Source organism: Acanthopagrus latus, chromosome 6 (genome assembly GCF_904848185.1).
Source record: "Acanthopagrus latus isolate v.2019 chromosome 6, fAcaLat1.1, whole genome shotgun sequence".
Classification (NCBI taxonomy): Eukaryota; Metazoa; Chordata; class Actinopteri; order Spariformes; family Sparidae; genus Acanthopagrus; species Acanthopagrus latus.
In genome coordinates, this window is record NC_051044.1 from 19,817,696 (window position 1) to 19,837,465 (window position 19,770).

Consider the following 19,770-nt stretch of genomic DNA (forward strand, 5'->3'; position numbering starts at 1 on the left):
ACTGTCACATCTTCCTGGGGACAAAGTGAAGTGATTTCAAAATAAAAACGAATAACCTAATAGTAGGTCTTGGATAAATAGAAAAAATATATTTTAATGTGTGAAAAATGTCGCACATTGTGGATAACCCGATGTGGATATGTTCTGCTGCCGTTGTTTGCATATAACTAATTTCGCAAGAAAACTAGCACAGATAATCTCAATAACACGTTTTAATTTGAAAATCAAGAGCTCGCTGTAAAGTTTTCTTTCCGGGTCCACCACTGTAACTTCCGTGTTGTTAGTACGACAGGCGACTACAAGGCCCAGTCCATTACCGGTGAAGTATTCAATAAATAAAGAAACCAGAAGGATTAATATAACACGCAGACGTCTCTCTAATCCAGTCGTCAGGTCTGTATCAGCTGTCTTGTTTTGTTGAGACATTTCACCTTCTACTCCGAAAGAAAACAGCCATGCTAACAAGCTGTAACTTGTTCTAACGTTGTTAAAAAATACACTTTAGAGTTGTTTCCACCCACAGGTTAATGTCTTTGTTAACTTGTCATTTATTTTCATTTTTGATTGAACGTCACGGCGGGCTGGTTGTAGTTTAGTGACCCACGATACAATGCTAACACGCTAGAACTGGCTAATGTTAGCTAACCGCCGGGTGTCTGTTCGTGAACCAGCTGCTAGCCGGGCTAGCTCGATCTGTAAATGCAGCATACGTGACACAGCCACGGCGAGAGACATGTAGTGGTTATAAACTGCCTCGATATTCAACACAAGCAGATGTTTTTATACAGAGGTTTATGCTTGTTTCAACACATATTCTTTATGTGATTAATGACAGCCTCTCTGTTGTTTTAACTTCATTAATTTGCCTTCATATCCCTCCCATAAACAAAGTCATTTTAGTACAGAAATGTCCACATAGAATACACAGTTTAACACATGATCAGCTAGTATGTATCTTGATTGTAATTTACAATACAATCGAGAATACAGGCTCCACATCAAGATTTTGTTCATCTTATATATTTGTGTAATTCTTGCCCAGATATGATGTGATCAGGCTTTTTAACCCCTAAATATTGTTATCAGTGTCAGCCTCTGTTCCATGATTGAACTGGTTTTCGTTCTTGGACTATTGATAATGAGTAGTAGTTGTTAACTCTGTAGATGGAAGGCAAATAAAACCCCTTAAGCAAGTCGCGTACCCCCATAACAATTTATTTTAAATTTCATGCAATAAAAGTTGTCACATTTTACTCCCTTTCTTAGAGCTCCAGTTCTTAATTTACCTGAGTTTTTCCAAACATTTCTACCTGATGCAACACCAAAATGTTATGCTCCATTTTTAACCGTCTATCTGTAAAGATGTGAAGTCAGCTGTTTTGAAAGTAACTCACAGAAAAGTTGCTGGCTTTTTCTATTTCTACTGAAATGGCCATAATGCTAGAGTTATTGTTAGTGCTGCACAAGTAATTGCAGTATTATCGAAATTGCAATATGGCCAGGTGTGATATCAAAATAACAAGAAGCTGTCATTTTTTGATAAAAGTAAAATGAGTGACACAATGGCATGATGATGTGAAGTGCTGTAGTTCTGCAGAGATGCTCTGCACTACAAATTTTGTTCTCGTGATTTAAGAGAACTTGTTTTTTCTCTGGACCGAACCAATATCACATGATTTACCAGTGAAAGTGAAAATTGTGGTGCAAAAATAATTTCCACTCACTGTGAATCAAATCACAATTACAATTTACGCCAAAATAAGCTCGATATTGTATTTTGTTTCACGGTATCATTGCATCCCTATGTCTGTGTAATAAAGCTGCTGGGCGACATTTCAAAACTCAAGACATGACGTATATTAATCATTATGATGTAACTTTCTGTGTTTCAGATATTGTGATCACGCTGGTTACACTGGATGGGCCAGCTGTTAACAGTCGGGGCCAGCTGTTAACATCCTTTGGGCCTGTACGTGTAACATCGGTCCACCATGGCCAGTAACTTCCGCAGCTACATCTGGGATCCGGTCCTCATTGTTAGTCAGATTGTGTTGATGCAGTGCATCTACTACAGCTTCTTGGGCCTGTGGATGGCTGGAGTGGACAGTCTGGTGCAAACTAGTCGTTCACTAGACCAGATCTTCAGCTATGAAGTAAGTTGTAAGGTCTTTGTGACCGTCTGACCTTTTATTTTGGCACGTTTATACATTCCTGAGATGGTATTTAAGTCTTTGCTCTGCTTTGGAAGGTCCTTGGTTTTGCAACAGTGCAGGGCCGGCTCTCAATGATGGCATTCATCTTGAACTCTCTTACCTGGTAAGTCTTTTTTTTCCCCCACACAGCAGCAAGCAGCTAAAAAACTACACCCCAATCCCAATGTCCTTCCTCACAGACTTCCAGACTTTGAAGTGCATCCTCAGGAAGTCAGAGTTGGTTTAGGTCTGTCCTCCTGTCAAACTGTCAAGTGCATTAGTGCTCTGTTGCAGAGATTTCAAGCCCTCTCTCCATAAATCCATAAGACTTTGTCTGAGGGAATTACCCACAGCTCATGGCATTATAATGCTAACCCTTGCTCACTCATAGTTACCAGATGACATCAGCTAAGTTCATGAGGGCTCAAAGCCTTATCAAGATCAGCATCCTCATGCCTCACACCTGAGTCTGATTCTAGTGATGATAGATGTGCAGCAATATTGTCATCTCAAACTCAAAATTTGACACTTTGTAGTTCTTTATTGAAACAGACAGAAAGGACTCTTACAATGGATTTGGTACATTTCATAACTTGAAAATATTGAAACACATCTTTGTATCCACACAATTCTGAAATAAAAAATGAGCATGGCTGGTAAGATAACTTTTCTGTTTCATTGTTCCTGCAGCGCCCTGGGCCTGTGGTTCTTCATCCGTCGTGGGAAACAGTGCCTTGACTTTACAGTCACCGTGCACTTCTTCCATATGATTGGCTGCTGGATCTATAACGCCCATTTTCCAGGCGCCCTGTCCTGGTGGCTCGTCAATGTGGCCTGCATGGCACTGATGGCTGTGATTGGAGAGTACTTGTGCATGCGGAGTGAGCTCAGGGCTATTCCAGTCAACAGTGGACCCAAATCTAACCTGTGAATTTTAATGACTCCACACTGAAAGTCTAATGACTCCACACTGAAAGTCTGTGGACGGTTAACCCGCGAGGACCTGGCACAGAGGAGGTTTTTCACTACTTGCAGAAGAAATACAGGATGAACCTTCATCAGCCTGGATGTTGGCTAATCATCCATCTCCTCTTCAAGTGATACACCAGATGGACTGATCTATTTATTCATAGCTGTCCGATAAATGTTGGATGGTATTAACTCTGTAGCATAAGATATATGTTTTAATGCTTACAAAAGCAGGCAACGGTTTACACATTTCTCTGAAACTAATGACTATAGATGAGATTTTCTTTTCTTTGTAATTACATTTTTTTCTGTACATTTTAAGTACATAAGCATTCCCTCATTTTTAGATTGAAAATATTTCTTCTTTGTTTCTGTTATGTACACATCTGCACAAACAGGAAAAGACCCAGTGAAACTTCAAAGCAAATACAAAGCAGATGAAGGTCAACAACAGGCATTTCTCTTCACTCTTTGTGGTTTTGATTTAAGTGCAAGTTGGCTTGATTGGGGAAAAAAAAGGTTACAGGATCATTTGTTTTTTAAAGTTCACTGGAATTAATTTAAGTCAACCATCCCCTCTCTTGTTTTCTGATATATGGTAATCAATAATTATGTAAACCCAAATGTTGGAGAGACTTTTCATGCTTTATTATCTCATCACATAATTTGATCTAAAGTATAAAATCTGGCTTATTTTAACATTTCTGGGTGAATTTTGTACATTCAGTCTTACAATGCTTGTTTTAAGCCGTTCTTGTCAAGCTTATACAGCATCACTCAGCCTGGGTTGTTTGTTTCTGTCTCTTTATGTCATGATGTATTATGCAGACGCTGTGGCCACATTAGGGACAGTTTTTGTCAGCTACCAGCTGTATTCTGACAGCAGGATGCGTCTCTGAGAACACTTTCGCTGTTTGTGGGGATGTGATGTAGTGAAATGTGCAGCACTGATGGTTTCTGGAACAATTCCAGCTCATTTTAAAACCTTGTCTAAATTAACTGCTAATTATTATTTGAATAGTACAGGTTCTGCAACACATACACCTATATACTTTTATCCCGTGTGGTGATTGTCAGCTTTAATAGTGTGGACTATGCAGTGTCTTGTTTTGAAATCAGGTCACTAAAGTTCAGTATAAGTACATCATATCATTGAATCGCAGGAGTTCATATTAAAAAGTTGCACAATAGTCGGGAAATAGACTTATTTGTGTTCTTACTGAGAGTGAGATGAGAAGATCAATACCACTCTCATGTCTGTCCATTAAATACGAAGCCACGGGCAGCAGGCGGCGTGCCTAGTTTCGACTGGAAACTTGGAAAAAGCTAAAACAAAATGTAACCCAGCACCCCTACAGCCCACTAATGAACACATTATATCTTGTACGATTAAAACTCAAGCATGATATGACAGGTTGTGCTTTTACAGGGGTTATATGACCAATCGTTCTGGCCTGTGTGGGTGCTGTGACTTCCTGCAGTCGTCCTGACACCATAAAGTTGATGACAACCAGCAGATTGTCTGGCAACTAATTCATCTTTTAATTATTTTTCATTAGCGATCCATCTGCAGAGTATTTCTTGATACATTGAATAATCAAATAATTCTAGCCTATATGCTAGGCACAGCTAACAGGCTGCTGGTGGTATTTTTTACACTGACATGAAAGTGATACTGATCAGACTTGGGCTAAAATGAGATATCATCCAAAATTGCGATATTTGCCATCATATGGAATATCTTTCACAATATCGAATATCCAACAGCCGTTACGGCATCTTCTTTTGAAAATAAATTACATGTAGAGCTGTCATTGCAGCACAGTTTATGTTATGTGTGTGGATATTTGGTGGGTTACTACAGGTTAATTGGCCTACCATAGCGTATCTGCATGCACGCAGCCCTTTGACAAATAGACATGGAAGACAGAATGGCGAGCCAAGAGATGCGAATGATGCTACATGTCGTCTTTGCTGTAAGCATGTGATGATGATAATGATGTCAATTGCAAAATTTGGGTGGGACAATTTCATTATATAAAATTTTGGATATCGCTCAAGCCTAATACTTATTTTATTTAACTCTCAGCAAGACCGCTAATATCGCCCAAATTGTTGACTATTCCCTTTAAGTAATGTTCAAACTCATGACACCTCTCTTTAAGCCAGCATCACCTATTTTTTCTAGCAAAGGCTCCTTTTTCATGTGATGCCCCCTTTTTATTCCTTTAAACTTAAGCTTTATAATGTATTTGAATACAGAGAACTGCAAGGTTGAACCTGTTCATATAATTAAATCCTCTGACCTGTTTCTAGTGCAGACACACATATTTATTCCGCCTCTCTGAAGATTTAAGTGCAGGGTGGGGGCACCAGCATGTGCTCCAATGTAAGTACTTTTATGCGTATGCTGTATATTAAGACAGTACCTGTTCATATGAATTGGACAAAAAGTGTAAAAGTCGATCAAGAAACTGTAGGTGGAAAAAATAATTGGCCATTTTGCTTCAGATGTAAGAGAATAGTTTTCTAATGAGGGGCACACCACAAGCATGTGTTTGGATCTCCGCCCCGGGGCCCTGATCCCTCATTTTCTCCCACCGCCGCCTCTGTGTCCAGGTGGAGAGAAGCAGATGGGCGAGCTCTAACGAGTTGAAAGATGCTGGTTCCGATCCTCATTACCAACACTTTGCTTCAGGGGCGTCTAAAAACAGAAGCTCCTGTAGTAAATGAGTCGAACAGCAGAGGACTTACCGCATCGATTAAATGCTCCCTCATTTTACTGCTTTCTAGATCTCTGCTTTCTATTATTCCGCTGAAGGTGGTGCACACACACACACACACACACACACACAAAATGTTTTAAACATGGTGCTTTATTATTACAAACACATTACTCTGCCATATATTGCTTTATACAGATTTGTAAATAGTGTGCTTTTCTATCAGTAAACTGAAAAATCCACATGGATGCTGAACTTGTTTTTACATTCAGGAGTTCTTTCCATGTTTAAACTGTCCTTAGGGTTACTTCCTTGTGGTCTAATAATGCTTTATGATAACACAATCGTTTTTCATGCTTTCTTCAACAGTGTACGAGGGGATTAGAGACCTCTCTTTGGAAGTGACCGTACATATTGCTCATGCTTCGAGGACATCACTTTTTTTTTTTTTTGTATTCTCACCACCAGACACACGATGGAAACGTGAAATAAATAGAAACAGCTAGAACAAACATGCTAAATGGAGGTAAGGATGGCGGGTAATGCATCTGCATAAAGAGGACGCAGAGACACTGAGGAGCTATAGCTTAACTTCATGCACAGATCAGTAGCACTGTACACTTTGTCCAAATCAACAGACTGTTCGTTATTCTTGAAGCACTGTCACTAAAATTATCATGCAGTTGTGATAGAAGAGTTTGGAAAATATCCAGGACCACAGAAATCATTCCATAGTTGTGCGATGCCTGTTGGGACCATGAGTGTTAAAGGAAATATGCAAATGGTGACAGTTTTGGAAAAACAAAAACAAAAACAAGCAAAACAAATTGATGCTATTGCTCGTACATTTTTAATTTGCTCTGAAGCTAGGTGACTATTGCAGTAACAGTCCAATGAAGGAAACCTAGTATTATTGAAAGACCTTTACAATTAGCGATATCTCACGGGGTTTATGGGCTTTGGGAATGCAACAACCTGCAGCTTCAAAGCTTACTTCTGTTGATGAGACTCACGGCAGACGTCCTTGGCTGCTTTTGAAGCTTCGTGGACTTTGTTTAACATCAAGCCAGAGTTATATCAATTAAAAGCACAGAACAGATAAATGGAGCACCACAGTTTGGAATCTGTTTAGCTTGACATCATAATTTTGTAGTGCATTAACGGGAAGATCTTGAATTGAAATACTGCTGATACAAAAGGTATTGTGTGGATACTTTACAAAAATAAGCTTTTGCTTTGGATCACTCAAGACATTAGTTGAATTTGTCTTCATTAGAGATTAATTATATGAGTTTAAAGTAAAGTAAATACTGTGTAGGAATACTCAGCCATTGAAATAAGTTAATTTGGGAATTTTCACGATCACTTCTAGCTGCACTTTTATACAGATTCTTCTTTGACAATCTCATCTGTGCAGTCTGTCTGTGTACTTTGTCACATACTGTGTTCATGCAGTACTTAGAGAACTTTAGAGCAACAGTATGTAGGAATTAGTATTTTGTGCATTTTGGTGCCGCCGCAGTTTGAACACCACCACTTGAAAAACAAATCGGTGTAACAGTTTTATCAGACGTGATGTCGGTTGAGCTAGCCAGCTAACAGCAGATACAGTTAGCAGCAGTTAGCAGTTAGAGCCATCTCTCATTTGTAAACCATCGCAGACAGTTGAGGCAAAGCAGTCAGAGAGAGACCAGAAAAAGTTGCATCCATTAAATAAGATCCATTTTCTCCAACATAACTGTGTGACGTGCTGCCGAGTGACGCACTTCTCCTGGGCGATCCTACCCGCCTGCCTGAGTTACATAGTGTGAATGCAAGTGATTAGGGCATAGTGTGGGACTCACAGAGTCACATAATGTTGCTTTAAAGTTAAGTCCTAGAAATATCACATTACTACAAGTGAGAAGGTTGAGTGAAACAAACACTGAGCTCTGAAGTCTTCGGGTCTTCCTCTTGCACAAACACCAACCGGTCAGGAGGTTGAACGAGGGTAAGATGGTAGGGTAAGACCAAAAGCGCTGAGTGAGGTGAGTGCGTGATGATGCCGTGTCAGATGTCTGTTTTTGGTGTCTTTATAGCAGCCGTGCAACATCAACAGCCACAGTGGGCTGAGGTGTTGAGGGGAACGTGGGGGGGGCAAAAGTTCTATACAAGTGGCTTGATTGTCACTTACACAAACATTAACTACACTTAGAAACAGATTAAAGGGGCATTTCACCTGTGAGATGTCTGGATTATTTAGTCGCTTGCTTTCGTGCAATCAAGTGTGTGAAATCAATGTCTGGCTTACTCGTGCAGTTGGGTCTTCTTACCTCGCAACGCATTTCAACAGTTTTCACGGTAAGCGCGGGTTAAGATTCACTAAGCTATTGCTGTTCATTTTTGGTGAAGTGCTCCTTTAATTCTTTTCGCGTCACATGATAGCTGATTACACCATGATGGCTTGGCTGTATTTGTCCAAACTCACTGGAGATTAAACGTAGTATTTTAGTGTCTAACAGAAACTATAGCTTTTAAATGAGAGGAATAGTTTGAGTTTAAGAAGTTGCGACAATCGATACCACTCTCACGACTACACACTGAGGCCTTGTCCACACAAACAGATTTTTGAAAAACAAAAATAAAAATCTCTGTCCAGCCTTGTTTTTGTGCAGTTTCAGAAATTATCTCCATCCATACAACTCGCCTGAAAATGCAGACAAAGACACAGAACAGGTGAACGCAGCTAGTCTAGCTCTGCCAAAAGGTTATAAAATCGGCACACTGGCACCACTAAAACTTAAAAATAAACACTTTTGTTTTGTTTTTGTTCAATCGTATAGTGTTATAGTGTAAAAACGACAAGTTGTGATTTTGCGGAGAGTTACATATTGGACTGGGAGCACCCATAGGCACCCTGGGCTAAGCTAAGCTAACTGGCCGCTGGCTATTCATATTTAGCATAGACTTGAGAGTGGCATAGATCTTCTCAGCTGTCTCTCATAATGTTAAACTATTCCTTTGACCATCTTCATAAAATGATTCAATGCAACACATGCTACCAGAGGTGACAAAAAAATATGAACACCTTGCTGTCTCATATTGAAAACCAGCACAACTTCACAAACACTGCCTTAAAATGAAGTCTTTGTATTGGATTGCATTAGATCATACAGGTGCTCATGATACTATGTCCACCCCTTGTACATTGGTAACAAAGAGCCACAGGTGTCTGACTGTAAGCTGTTTTGATCACACTGGAATCCCTTGAATACTTGGAGCGATTGCTTTAGTTTGCCTGCACTGATGACATGGTGGAAAGGCAATTTTCTGAACTACTCTATCAGTTTCTCAACATAAGGAAGGATCAAGCTGAAGTATTTGAGAAGATCTCAAACATTTTTCATCACGGCAAATATTGATTGGCTTGCCACAGACCTCCGTGGCTCTGTGTCAGAATTATTAAAACATTTATCCCTCTTAAATCCTTGGCTTTAAGTGTGAGCTCAGGCGGACTGAACCCAGGGGAACTGGAGGCCCTCCTCACCTTCAACCCCACCCCCCCGTCTATATACAGGACCAGTCGGGTCCAGTCAGGACCAGCATGCCCATCAGTGGCAGGGTAAGAGCAGCGAGGGGAGGACTTATGCTGGGAGAGGAGCTGGGGCTACACAGGTCGAACAGACTTCCTTGGAAGCGCATCTTCCTGGAGTCCTGCCTCAGAGTCTCCCAGATGGAGCTGACTTCCTGCTGACAGTCGGACAGCGCGGTGAGGGCACATGTGTGGAAGGCTTCCCAGTGGCTGTGGCAAACAAAGAATCATCGTCAGATCAGCTCCGCATCTGCCATGTAACTCGTAGTTCAGCATGCAGACATGCCCTGGCTGCCAAGGATTAACTTACTTGCCAATTATCCATCATGCAGACGGCTACGTTGGCTAAGTCAAACAGAGCTTTAATTGCCATGGCAACTGCAATATCACAGGAAACAATATCACAGATGATATTGCAAGTGGGCATTCTTCTTTTTCAGCAGGAGGCTCGTGTGTAAATCTTTGTCTTCCATATAGCGTGCCGGGGTTGTGGGGTGCGTGCAGTAACAATGACAAAAAGCGTCCCCAGAATTTCATTACTGCTGCAGCAAAGTCATAAATTATTTAGAACAATGGCTCGGTGTCTCAGCACCGTTCATTTCTCTATTCTCCCTCGGAGATTATGGCATCTGCTCTTTTTCCTCTTCAGCAGCTGGCCATAAAATGCATACCTCTTACTGTATCTCTCTGCATTATTTCACACAAATCGAAACGCAAATGCAATTTAACTGCAAATCATATTTTTTTCACTACAGCTTTTATTTCAAATCCTGCCTTTTCTGGATAAATTCACTCATGCTTGGTTGAAGCAAAAACACACACATTCTTTTCAGGGATGTCCCAGTGTGCACAAAAGGATGCTGCATGCTGCTCTCTCACTCACTCACACACACACACACACACACACACACACACACACACACACACACACACACACACACACACACACAAATACACACGCACCCACACACACACACACACACACTTTCTCTCTCTCTCTCTCTCTCACCGATTAAGTCATTATTACCTGCACACGGCCGCCACTCCCCGCTCACTGGTCACGTTCTCCTGGTAGTTGTCCATGCTCTCTCCCAGCTCCAGGACACAGTCAGAGAAATCCTTATAAATGTTCTCACACCTCACATCTGGAGAGTCTTCCGACACCGTCAGGGAGAGGAAAACTGCAAGACAGACACAAGTGACCACTCTTGAACCCTCCTAAACTATTTTCTTTGAATGGACGAGGGTTGACGGACAAATCTGCAGCTTGCTCCTGACAAATGCACAAGTAAAAATTATCATATTTGTTATAATCTATGTGTGAAATAGTTTCAGTCTAGTTCGTCTTTCTCAACAATCTCCCTTCTCCCAGTGGCTTCAAACACAGCATATGATCATGCAACTTTTTCTAAGAAACCTTCAATCTTTTATTTGATTATAAGCATATTCTTTAGTTAAACAAAAAACGTCCAGCCCTGTTCACTGCAGCCCATGCATTCCTTCCACATGGGGTGCAATGCTCTCTTCAGAGCTATTTGCAGGTTAAATGCTAAAATATCTCCACAGTACAGCATTGTGCTGGAGGATAACGCAAATACAAGCACAAATACAAAGCAGGAAATGTGAATAAAAAGGACATTTAAGAGAAAATAATCAGTGTGCGTGCTTTTATTTCTGAATGTTGCATCCCCAGAAGCTCTCACACTATCACCTAAGTATAGACACCCAGCATCCACCGTCGACGGGTGTACTACAAGCTGTTGGCCACGGCACAGGTCTCATCCTAACCATCATGCAACACTGATGGAGATAAATAAAGATCACAGCAGTGGCATTTCCGATGCAGGAAAATAAAGAAAAAAAAAAACAGAAAGAAAAAAGCACAGAAAAAAAGGAAAGATATTAGGCGGTTTTCTCTGTCAGACCGTCCAAAGTGGCTCGCAGCCCAAATAAACCCACGGACGAGCTCGAGATATCTTACCCAAGGCAAAAGCAAGAATCCCTGCGATCTTCGTCGACATGAAAAATCCCATATCATCCCATTTCAAGCCAAGCGGAGGGCGCGGGATGCTGCCGAGGCTGTCATGGATCGGAATTAGAAAAGCGGCGCTGAGTCACACGGAGCTGATTAGCTGCCCATTATTAATGTGAGTCGGTGTGTCTCAGTGATTAAGCGGCGATAAACACTTGGTGGGTGTGTATGTACAGTCTTTGCCTGCTCCGGCCGACTGCTGACGTTACCTGCCCCCCGGCGCGCGCTGAGCTCATCTTCCCCCCTCAGCACCGGACAGCCCTCAGCTCCCCGAGGAGGAACCGCCGCGCAACCCTCCTGCAACCCTCCCGCAACCCTCACACAACACGGGCAGGACGCTGCTGCCTGTCAGCTCATCACTCCCTCATCACACCTTGTCCACTTTAATGTGAGCTGCTTATTGTATGTCTTATGGTGATTTTTTTCATCTTCTTAGATGTATTATATTGTAAGTGTATATAAAAAATAAGGCATAATCAACATGTTATCATATTCTATATTATTAATTGTATTTTATACACATAATCAGAAATTGTACATTATTATACCACATACATTTATATAAAATATTCATATTCATATTTAGAGAGAGATATGAATACGTATAGATGTGTTTGATAAAAAATGTAAATAATGAACTAAGGAAAATATATCAGTGATTATTTATATTGTTATGAGGTAATCAGTATTATGTTTAGACAACTTCGGGAAAATTGATTAGAATACATGTTTAGACCATTAAGGAAACTGATCACTCAGTGACTTATGAAGAAGGGTTGGGATTAGACGACTTTATGCTTCTTCTCACTCCTATTCGAATATATAAACAAAGTCATCAAGTCATAAAAGTGACAATTTCTTTTGCGTCATGCTTCGTATTGTCTTTAAATATTTTTTTTTGTCTGTCTGTGTGTAATGCTTTTGATCTATTTGATTGCTTGGTTTTATTATTCTTGTCTGTTGTTTCTTGTTCTTTGCAAATTCAAAATAAACACTTAAATCAATAAATTGTATATTAAATCTGATAATTTCCTGTTCACATCACAGTGCAATGATTGTGAGCATGAGAAATCTTATTTAAACATTTTAGTAATATCCTGTGAGGAAGTACAGTAAATTGGTATGAATTATACACTGTTATTTTACTCAAATTGGATGTGTTGAGTTAAAAATTACAATAAGTGAATAAATAAATGTACTTATACGATTTGGAGGTGCAGGGAAAAGTATCTATTCTTATGTTTTTAATAGCCCATTTATTTATTTGACTAACTGTATTATTTATCAATGTATTCAGTTATACTAATGTGAGAACAATTTATTACCATATAAAATTAGTCTTTGCCTGAACTGTACACAACAAAAAAATATTTAAACGAGCCACAAACTGTTAGTGTGCAAATGACAACAGTATGATGATCACAAAACAGAGTTTTTACAGTTAGAGAGAAACAAAAGGGCCAAAAATCACTTTGTTCACCCTTTTATTGTTTTTAAAATGCTCCACTGAGCTTCTTACGACAATAAAATCAATAAACAAACAGGTAAAATAACCTGAAGAAACCTCCAGCGAACACTGATTCTGATGTTTGTTGCTACTGCAGCTGCCATCATCCCACTGTAAAACAATATTTTAACTTTAAAAAAACCCTAGGCCATATGTGACTGGATGTTAAAGTAAGAGGGGTATCATATCTGAACATTATGTAACATTATGTCTTTGCACAGCAAGTACAGTACATATAAGGCACAATAGTGTTTACAGATAGAGTTAATGTATTCAGTTTCTTATAGGGTGGCAGTTTGTACCACAATCCCTTTCTTTTTCCATCAAAAAAATAATGACTTACTGGTTTATCTTTGCTCACCTTTCACACACTTAACATACTGATAAAAAAGTCCCTTTAAACTGAACTGTAGTTCAGTACTGTCAGTTTCTAAATGGTCACACTCTGATCAGAGCAGTAGAGTCCAGGATGCTCTCTGGTCATCAAACCAGCAGGATGAGATCCGTACAAACATCTAAACACATTGCTTGAGAACTGGATTCCAGAAATGTTGATCCATTTTAGGTGGTAATTGTGTTACTGTGGCGAGGAAATGAGCTTTAAAAGCCTGATGGAAAGTATATGATGGATGGAAGCGGAGCATGTTATTGATCGGTTCCTGCTGCCCTGTTGGTTCGTTTCCGTGGAGATGCTTTGGGGGAAGCCTTGTCTGTAAGACAGGATGTAAAGATCATGTGTTCATTTTTAATACAGGGTAACAGTAATAAGAGAAAAAGATCACATCTCAAAAAAGTGTTTTGCCCGTCATGTCTATCAAAGTGAACATACTCATGACATTGAGAGTCTCCTGAGGGATCCAGCTGATGTCCACATCGTTCATCCCACCCGTGCCCTTCTCGATTTTCACTGGGATTCTCTTTCTCTGCAAAACAAAGGTTGGAAGACAACAACACGTCCCATTTTATTTAATTTATTTAACTATTTTATTAATGAGAACATTTTTACAGTGGAGGAGGATGGATGACACTCCTTGTTGAAATGCACATTGTTAATTACTGCTATTGGCCTTACACATGAAACTATCTTAAACATTTCATTATTACATTACAACAGAGGGAACTGCTTGATCCATCTCCCAAGTGTAAACCAACCACATATAGTCCAAACATTAAAAACACAAGAGTTGAGAGAAGACTAACACATACCGTCCTTGATTCCAGGACTTGGTACATCCCGAAGAGCATCAGGGCCACCAGTCCAACCAGGAAGATGTACATGAACATCCTGAAGAATAAACAAAATAAGTTATTTAAAAGGTGTTAAATGTAAGACATGGCCACCTGTCCAAGGTAGATTCAAAAATATAAGAGGCATCATAGTTGCTAACTGCTGCTCATTGTCTACGAGATTGCTTGCCTACACTACTCTGTAGCTATCTATGGCCATAACTAGCTGCCGTTAGCTAATTAGCTCAGTTAGCCGTGGAGCTAGTGGCCTTATTAGCTGACTGGAGTTTGCCTGGGACAAGACCATGGCAGTGAAGCAACCACTCCCAGTGAACACCATTGGACTCCGGGCTGGGACTGGAGGTAAATTTGACAACATGGGACAAAGTACAGAGGTGATTTACGGCGGCTCAGCAAACAAGAATACACAGCAGGTGGGAACACGAGATGTATGGACATCAGTAGCAGGAGAAAACAGGGTGTAAAGCTAGAATATTTTCATATATTACTCCGTGCATTGAGGATTTATTTTGACTAAACCAGATGTGATTGTGGAGAAACAAACAGAGACAGTTTTGGTGAATTATTTGTGAAGTTTGAGTAAAGAATGTTTTATGAAGAGTAAGTGGAAGAGTGGTGTCAAAACAATTGTTTCTGTGGATTTTGATATACATAGGTACATTTTTGGGTGTTTCGAACTCAAATTCTGGCCTTATCTAACATATTGCTCCTTTAATCAGAAAACAGAAATCATCAAAAGCGTTGCTTGGTGTTTTTGTGGCTACTGGATGACTGACTACATAATTTAGATCTTGACAGAAATGCAATTTACTTCACGTACACTCCTGTCACCATGGATTATCTTATTTCTTAGCCATCTATGTTCCAAGTGCTTTTCTAGTGATGTCATTTATTTAAATATCCATAGCAACCAAGCCAGTTGAAAAAGGTATGGAAACATTTCTCTGAACTCTCCTAGCTGTGTGCAGTTTAATTGCTGAACAATGTTGGTGCATTCAAGAGTAGATTTTTTGCATAATTGCCGGTCTAACAAAATTGGCTCCTTTGTTCCCTTAAGTGACCTGCAAATGCAACTTTTTCTGATCAGAACTGAGATCTTAGGATGGAAAACAACATCTCTTTTGCTCGACTAATTTGCTGGTGACAGTTTCTGCGTCTTGCACTAGCGGCTTGATTGTGACAACTGATCCTTTTGTGCCAATTTCACACCTCCATTTTACAGGTTCCTACATGTGCTGCAATCGTCTGGGGAGGCTGGTATTGTGAAGCCTTCGAGAGCTGAATGTAGCCTTCAAGGACATAGAAAATAAGTAATAGGTGGGCAAAATAATACGATTTTACACAGGATTTGGAAAGAACTGAGGTGCAGAAATTGGTTGAATGCATCCACCCACTGTCTGCTGTGATTTAGTCATTTTGGTGTTTATAGCTTGCAGTCTTTTCCCCCCATTATTGCAGTGAAATAATACAATAAGCAAAAGCCTTTTCTACATTTTCATTTGTAGTTATTTCTGCGATAGGATCTAAAAAAAAACCCAGGGGAAAGAAGCCTTACGTTTCTCCGTCCAGTCCTTCTTCCCGCTCTGTGATGGTGACAGTCTGGTTGTAAATGGCAGTCTGGAACACACTGCCCTGAAAAAGAAATCAAAATCTTGTAAAGAAGTACCTCAGACTCTCAAGAATTTTGGTAAACGTTTTGAGAGCTGTCTTTTACACATCACAATGCCAATATGACTCAGCCTTTATCAAATCATTCGTTAACAGACCAGAGACAACAGTCAAAGCTCAAAGACAAACTGCTTTTCTGAGACTGACTTCCTCAGGTGTTGATTTTCATGAATCATTAAAATTTGAGGTGGGCTGTGAGAAACCTTCCTGCAGAGCATCACGACAGTCACCGTCTAACATCATCACACTACATCTTTTCTCCAAAAAATTCACCTGCACAGACCTCAAGCATCAACCACCAATATTTTTCTATGAAGTCTTTTTTTCCCTTTACCTCAGAGTCCACATAGTTGAGGAGGATAACGAGACCGAATGGACGTCCTGCCATGGGTTGAGCTGGGATGAAGGAGTACTCAAAGGAGGCCTGAGCCTGGGGCTGCACCATGGTGTTCAGAGGCAAAGCTGTGAACTACAGAAAAAACACAGATATGAAACTGTGACACTGTTAGCGTTGCAGCTATAAACCTGTTCAACCTTGGCATGAACATTGATGGCTTTTATACCGTGTACATTAGTGTATTGACTGTATAGGTGTCATTAAAGAAATACAACGTGAACTTTTGTTAAATTACAATAGGCTATTTAATATTTGTTGAACCAAATAAACCATTCTTCGTTTATTCATTTCAGGGTTACTGCAACTGACTGTAATATTGTGATATTTCGGCGACAGTTTTTGGACCATGCAATCTCCTACTGTTCCAACCGAAGACATGGTACAGATTTCTTGTTGCATTTATTGTGTTAAGTGAAAGGAACCACTTTATTAACATAGTGACATGGGGATGTATTTTTGTAGGCTAACCCAGACTTTTGCATCGCCCTGATTCACCTGTCAAAAAAGCCTACATGATTTTTCAAATTGGATTTTTGGATTATTGAAGAAAATAAGCTCAGCTGCAAATGCAAAAAGTTAAACTTAGACTGTCAATGAACTACATCATGGTCGCATGACTTCAATGTCCCAACCACTAAGCATCCTACCACACTTATTTAAACACACTTAATTATAAACTAATAAATCTATAAGTTGTTATGCAAGAGTTAGAAGAGTTTGCAGCTAAAATCCACTTCAGTCTAGTGCCTAGACGAGTCTCTGTGTTTGGTGAGGTGACGTTTAATTCCCCGACAACTTCTGTGGTATGCTCGCTAGAAACCGCCATTTGAAAGACACATAGACACTTTTTAATAAATATGATGAATAATGATCTTAATTGACCTTATAAGGTGGTAACACCACAAGAAAAGTAATTCTCCCTTAAAAGCACTTCATAAATATGGTCACATATTATGGAACAAAAAATAAACTAACTGTTAACTAAATTAACATTTAATTCACAAACAAGTCTTTTCTAACTAAGAATACGTTCCCCAGTCTAAAGTGAGGTCCTGCTCATAACTTATTCACTAGCAGAACTTGTGTTTGGGTTAATACATGTCAAAATACTGGTGAATTAGTTATAAGCAAGACCTCAGTTTAAAGTGTGGAACATATTGTAATACAGAAAGACTTAAAAACAGTTCTGTGTTTCGTTATATAATACGTTAAAATAAAGTCCAAAGGTGGAGAGTTGTCTGTCGGTTCTTATTTCAGATTCAACTTACGTTCTGAATGTAGAACTGGTAGTCTTGAGGGTAACGGAAGGAGGCCTCCAATGACTGGACGTTGAAATCCTGACTTCCCTTGTTGGTGAAACCAACCAGGAACCTCACAATCTCATTGGCATGAAACTCTAAAATTAAAAAACATAGTACAGACACAGTATGAGTGGCACACCGACTTATTAGTTCAGGATGACATTCAATTTTCTTCAAAAACCTGACAAATGGAGCCAACCCAACCTTCGCCTGTCGTGAAGATGATGGTTGTGTCGGCTTCAGGATGAGATGCCAACAGTTTATCAGCTGCTTCATCTGCGTCTTCTTCGTCTCCTTCCTGAGGACGAACACAACATGACATCGTTCCTTTATCACCTGCATGTAAATCTGTGGTTTGCCACACTGCTGTGTGATGAAACGATACATACCATAGGTTGTATTTGATCTTCCTCAACAAGCACCTCTTCCTCTTCGTCCTCCTCCTCATCTACAGCAGCATCTTGGTCATCAGCAATATCCTCAGCAGAGTCAGAGTCTGCAGAGACGTGGCCTGTGTGAGTCGGAGGACACAAAGGTACATATGAGTGATGATTGAAGAGAGGTTGACTGACAAAATGGTGGAACTGCAATAACAGATTAAACAGTTCAGCATTTTGGTCTCTTTTACATTATAATACTAATGGATCTAGGGCTGCAATGAGCAATTGATTGTTGATTAATCAGCTGATGATTAATAATGGGTTTGGTCTTAAAAATGTAAAAAAAAAAAAAGCTGACATCCTCAAATGTGTCATTTTGTCCAAAATGGAAAGATATTCAGGTAACTGTCATATGACAGGAAAGAAGCCAGAAAATAAGGCTGAGCAATATGGATTTTTTCAACTGATACAGATAATCAGTAACTACACATTCATGTACCTTTAAAAGCTTTCCTGCAACTGAGGGTAAGAAAAGCTGAGATGAAGTGAGCAAGGATGGAAGATTTAATATTCAAAAGCTCAAAGAGAGCATCAAAGATTTGGTGTGTTCGTGGAGCGTGAATCTTTCCAGTTCTCTACTAATCCTTCGTAATAGTGGTGCTATTTAAGGTTGATAGCCAATAAAATAACTTTACCATTATCTGAATGGTAATTTATCCATCCAATGTATATTGTGCATCCCTAGTCAACACTGAGGAAAGTATCTGGTAAAATACTGATGGATTTTGTCAGTATCACACAGCTCTAACTAAAAACATGATGTGCTATTTTGAAAACAATTCAAATGTAGGCTCTCTTTAACTGGTTGTATAAATGGAACTGTACAGACTACAAAGATAATTTGTTATTCATTAAGTAATAAATGCAAAAAATACAAATCTACCATTGAATTAAACATTTTAATGTGATGTTGGAGCTGGATTTAACTGGTTATTAGCCTTGATGATGATTCATCAGTAGACTTCTATTTTGTATCAGCTTGTAGCCTAACTGTTGCTACTTTCTCATTGTTGCCAGGTATTTTTGTCTGTCTGTAGTGAAACTTGATTTTTTTTGTTGCCAGTATGAGAAGTGGGCCTGTAAAAAAAGTCTCCATTTTAATGTGTGTCAGCGGGAAAAAGTTGTAACGTACCAACACAAACACAAGTTACCATCTTATCTATGGTGACGTGTCCCAGCAGCCGGTCACTGAGTCTGCACCCACACAGACTTGTGTTTGACTGAAATAACCTCTGAAAGCCCCCAAAACTGACACTTTTACTTCACATTTGATGGTCGAGATTATTTTTTCACACTTTTAACTGCAGCAGCTGGGCTGACGCTTATCACCTTCATTCATTTTCGAGTACACATGTGAGATACAAGCCTCTTATTACTGAGCATCGCACTGTGGATTAATCATCCATACATCCAGGTTTGCGGAGCTGTGCTGCCGACGTACAGCAGCTATGTGACTGTGCCACGTCAATATGTTTAGTAAAGGGGCTCTCTAACAACTTTTAAACTTTTAGCCGAGGAGAGGCGACGACAGACACATTCGGACGCAGCAGGAAATGTGACTTACCGATAGATATGAGGCCACAGGGGAAGGCCAGGAGGAAAAGCAGCAGCAATTTCGATCCGAAGTTGAACATTTTTGGTCAGAGTTGGAGCTGAAGTTAGTAACACATCAGCGTTCAGGAGAAGAGAGGACGGTGGCGGAGCAGGGGGCGGGACAAAGAG

The 19,770-nt window shown here is 39.9% G+C and overlaps 3 protein-coding genes across 3 annotated transcripts; 1 reads left to right on the plus strand and 2 right to left on the minus strand.

Annotated features, from left to right (window-relative positions):
• Window positions 1-239: 239 nt before the first annotated feature.
• sys1 (SYS1 golgi trafficking protein) lies at window positions 240-4,351 on the plus strand. Its single transcript, XM_037101405.1, has 4 exons — window positions 240-393; window positions 1,893-2,153; window positions 2,249-2,316; window positions 2,883-4,351. The coding sequence occupies exons 2-4, from the start codon at window positions 1,992-1,994 to the stop codon at window positions 3,121-3,123; spliced, it is 471 nt and encodes a 156-aa protein (XP_036957300.1). The 5' UTR covers window positions 240-393; window positions 1,893-1,991; the 3' UTR covers window positions 3,124-4,351.
• A 1,668-nt stretch (window positions 4,352-6,019) lies between these two features.
• On the minus strand, window positions 6,020-11,796 carry LOC119021240 (neuritin-like). The gene is made up of 3 exons (XM_037101406.1): window positions 11,437-11,796; window positions 10,483-10,636; window positions 6,020-9,665 (listed from the first exon to the last, which is right to left on the minus strand). The coding sequence occupies exons 1-3, from the start codon at window positions 11,486-11,488 to the stop codon at window positions 9,431-9,433; spliced, it is 441 nt and encodes a 146-aa protein (XP_036957301.1). The 5' UTR covers window positions 11,489-11,796; the 3' UTR covers window positions 6,020-9,430.
• Window positions 11,797-12,954: 1,158 nt separating this feature from the next.
• LOC119021233 (translocon-associated protein subunit alpha-like) lies at window positions 12,955-19,770 on the minus strand. The gene is made up of 9 exons (XM_037101393.1): window positions 19,613-19,770; window positions 17,998-18,119; window positions 17,813-17,906; window positions 17,576-17,703; window positions 16,245-16,379; window positions 15,798-15,874; window positions 14,201-14,279; window positions 13,824-13,917; window positions 12,955-13,704 (listed from the first exon to the last, which is right to left on the minus strand). The coding sequence occupies exons 1-9, from the start codon at window positions 19,680-19,682 to the stop codon at window positions 13,640-13,642; spliced, it is 864 nt and encodes a 287-aa protein (XP_036957288.1). The 5' UTR covers window positions 19,683-19,770; the 3' UTR covers window positions 12,955-13,639.

Coding starts and splice junctions, on each gene's coding strand:
- sys1 (XM_037101405.1), top strand. CDS start 1,992: ATGGCCAGTAACTTCCGCAGCTACATCTGGGATCCGGTCCTCATTGTT. Junction 2,154..2,248: donor ACCAGATCTTCAGCTATGAA/GTAAGTTGTAAG, acceptor CTGCTTTGGAAG/GTCCTTGGTTTTGCAACAGT. Junction 2,317..2,882: donor ATCTTGAACTCTCTTACCTG/GTAAGTCTTTTT, acceptor TTGTTCCTGCAG/CGCCCTGGGCCTGTGGTTCT.
- LOC119021233 (XM_037101393.1), bottom strand. CDS start 19,682: ATGTTCAACTTCGGATCGAAATTGCTGCTGCTTTTCCTCCTGGCCTTC. Junction 17,907..17,997: donor AAGATCAAATACAACCTATG/GTATGTATCGTT, acceptor GTTCGTCCTCAG/GAAGGAGACGAAGAAGACGC. Junction 16,380..17,575: donor ACCAGTTCTACATTCAGAAC/GTAAGTTGAATC, acceptor TTTTTTCTGTAG/TTCACAGCTTTGCCTCTGAA.
- LOC119021240 (XM_037101406.1), bottom strand. CDS start 11,488: ATGGGATTTTTCATGTCGACGAAGATCGCAGGGATTCTTGCTTTTGCC. Junction 10,637..11,436: donor GATTCTTGCTTTTGCCTTGG/GTAAGATATCTC, acceptor TCTGTCTTGCAG/TTTTCCTCTCCCTGACGGTG. Junction 9,666..10,482: donor GGAGTGGCGGCCGTGTGCAG/GTAATAATGACT, acceptor TGTTTGCCACAG/CCACTGGGAAGCCTTCCACA.